The 2,811-nt window shown below is 38.2% G+C and overlaps 1 protein-coding gene across 1 annotated transcript; it reads left to right on the top strand.

Moving 5' to 3' along the window:
* Nucleotides 1-492: 492 nt before the first annotated feature.
* Nucleotides 493-1,724, top strand: LOC120120772 (protein YABBY 4-like). Its single transcript, XM_039140306.1, has 3 exons — nucleotides 493-833; nucleotides 1,041-1,196; nucleotides 1,331-1,724. Exons 1-3 carry the CDS (start codon nucleotides 741-743, stop codon nucleotides 1,481-1,483), a joined length of 402 nt encoding a protein of 133 aa, XP_038996237.1. The 5' UTR covers nucleotides 493-740; the 3' UTR covers nucleotides 1,484-1,724.
* Nucleotides 1,725-2,811: the final 1,087 nt, after the last annotated feature.

Genomic DNA, 2,811 nt, shown 5'->3' with positions numbered 1-2,811 from the left:
CATGGAGTTCGATGATTGTGCCATGATGAATCGAAGATGATACATGCTATGCTAAATGTATGAACTGATAAATGCAGTCATGAAAAAGGGGATATAAGGGAGCCCTTGGGAGCTGAGGGGTGCGGCTTATTACCCGGGAGGTCGATAGTGGAGTTAGGGTTTATTGGGGTTCGGAATTTCAGGCAATATATATATTATCATTATGCAAATACAGGCTTTTAACTACTGAAAATAACAAGAGAGTAAGTGAAAGCTATGTCACCCCATGTACACGTCCCTTTCTTGCTACTCTCCCCCACATATACCGCCTTACCCCTTTCTCACTCTTGCTTAAACACAAGCTTTGTTTTGGGAATGTCAACCACACATATCATAGACTCAAGATATGTGTATATATGCATGTATATATCGATATATCAGTTCATGAATACATACATACAATTAATACATACATGCATGCATGCATGTTTGCTACAAAGAAGGGAATTTTATATTTCTTTGTTCTCTTTTTCCTCCTGCCACATACTCTTTTTTGCCGTCTTTATATCTAGCATACCAAGGAAGGTCCATCCATCCATCCATCTTCTCACTCTCTCTTTTCTCTCACAACTCATAATCAAAGAAAAGCAGATCCAAGGTGGTTGTTAAGCTGTCATTCTATCAATCAATCAATCCCACCGAAGAGAGATAACATTGATCAATCAATTTTAAAAGAGAAAGCAAAGGGGGAATCAAAGAAGATGTCATCCTCTTCCACCTTGTCTTTGGACCACCTTCCTCCCGCCGAGCAGCTCTGTTATGTCCATTGCAACATATGCGACACTGTCCTTGCGGTATTATTTACATTTTGTTTCCCCTCGCTTCTCCCACCACTTTCCTTCACTTTCACAGTTTCAGTCTCCATGGTTTAGCCTTTTGTTTTACCAAATAGGTCTCACTCTCACTTAGGGTTTCCTTTATTCACTTTCTAATTAGGTCTTTGCTATATATGTCTCCTTCATATTGATGGGGGATTCTTTGATTTTGTGCTATATATATAGGTTAGTGTTCCTTGCACAAGTTTGTTCAAGACTGTAATGGTTCGATGCGGTCACTGCACCAATCTTTTGCCAGTGAACATGCGTGGGCTACTTTTACCATCCACTAATCAATTTCATTTGGCTCACAGTTTCTACACTCCTTCACAAAATCTTATGGTATGGCGAATCAAGCAATTAGAGGACTAAGCCTTTTGTTGATTAAGCAGAAAACATTATTGGGTTCTTGTAGCTGTAAGCTTGTATTTTTTTATTGGTGCTCTCATAGTTGATGCCTTTCATTGTTTTTCCAGGAAGAGATCTCAAATACTTGTCCAAATTTGATGTTCAATCAAGCTAATGCGAGTGACATAGCCTTACACACTCGTGGAGTTGCTGCTGATGAGCTTCCAAGGCCTCCATTTATCTACAGAATTGAGTTTTTTTTTTTTGAAGACTCCCATTGATGTTCGTATGGAACTATTAAAACCGTTTTTGTAAAACCCTCTGTGCCCTGTCCAACCCCCCCCTCAAAGATCCAAAATTCTCTCATAAAACTTGCAAAAGAAGGAAATGAAGTCTTTCATCAACAATATGTTAAGAACCCTTTTGCCTGCTATTTCAGCCTTCTGTTTTAAAATCAGACGCCCTGATTCAGACAAGAAAAAAAGAACTGTTCTTGTCTTTTACTCTAACTTGACAGTCCAAGAAATAATATTTCTTTAATAGTTACAAGACTTGCCCGCATTCCCTATATCATCACCATGACCCAGAAAACAAAGATCATGACATCTTAGACTGGCAACTAATAAGTTTATTTTCAGCTTTAAAACCTTGCTCCCTTGTTATAATTGGTAATAGTTGATCAAACGCTTGCCCAAGTTTTCAAGTTAAGAAAACGTCACCTTGACAGTTTGGGCGTCCTTCCTTTAAGGGAATCAGTAAATGTAAAGAATTTTCTTCCACCCCAGAAATGTAAATAGACATAGCATAAACTTAAGGAAAATTTTGAACAGTGAAATTTACACAATGAAGGTGAAATGACAGTCCAGTACACGTTACCATACGGAATTTCTAATGTATCTGTTTTTCCATCTTTAGCTCCGGAGAAACGACAAAGAGTCCCCTCTGCGTACAACCGATTCATCAAGTAAGCAATCAATATAATCCATTCTCTTGAAATGTGAATTTGATTATGTAAATGGAAATGAATCTGTGGTGCACAGGGAGGAGATCCAACGCATCAAGGCAGGAAACCCTGATATAAGTCACAGAGAAGCCTTCAGTGCAGCTGCAAAGAACTAAGATTTTTTTGGCTTCCATTACCAAATTAAGATAGGATTTCTCATGTAACAGAAGAAAAACAAAGTAATTAGTGTTTCATTTAATTTATTCATCTCTATTCCTACACACAGTGTTTTGATAGGATCCTTTGGCTGATCCTATTTTGTTTTCTTTTTGTCAGTGGGATCACTTCCCACATATTCACTTTGACCTCATGCCTGATCAGCCTGCCAAGAAGGCTAACGTGAGCCAGCAGGTTACTTTTGCACCCCTTCATCTCTGATTTACTACTACATTATTACTTATTTGATCGGATCGGATTTATTTTTCCTGTAGGAGGGCAAGGGTGTTCTCATGAAAGATGGGTTTTTCTGCTTCAGCTAAAGCACTGAACTTAGCTATGGAAGCTGATGCTATTAGGATTTAGTAGTTCTACGTAGTAATATTTAAACATGCATGTAATTTTAGTTTAAGATAACATCCTGTGGTCTTGAACTTGGAAAACCTAACT

Source organism: Hibiscus syriacus, unplaced genomic scaffold, assembly GCF_006381635.1.
Source record: "Hibiscus syriacus cultivar Baekdansim isolate YM2019G1 unplaced genomic scaffold, ASM638163v2 tig00110347_pilon, whole genome shotgun sequence".
Lineage (NCBI taxonomy): Eukaryota > Viridiplantae > Streptophyta > Magnoliopsida > Malvales > Malvaceae > Hibiscus > Hibiscus syriacus.
The sequence above is the reverse complement of the archived record's forward strand: the minus strand, read 5'-3'. Positions and strand labels throughout refer to the sequence as shown.

What these genes read in the sequence shown, in the direction of transcription:
- LOC120120772 (XM_039140306.1), top strand. Translation starts at nt 741, where the DNA reads ATGTCATCCTCTTCCACCTTGTCTTTGGACCACCTTCCTCCCGCCGAG. An exon ending in TATGCGACACTGTCCTTGCG is followed by an intron (nt 834 to 1,040) that starts GTATTATTTACA and finishes CTATATATATAG; the next exon opens with GTTAGTGTTCCTTGCACAAG. An exon ending in CTCCTTCACAAAATCTTATG is followed by an intron (nt 1,197 to 1,330) that starts GTATGGCGAATC and finishes TTGTTTTTCCAG; the next exon opens with GAAGAGATCTCAAATACTTG.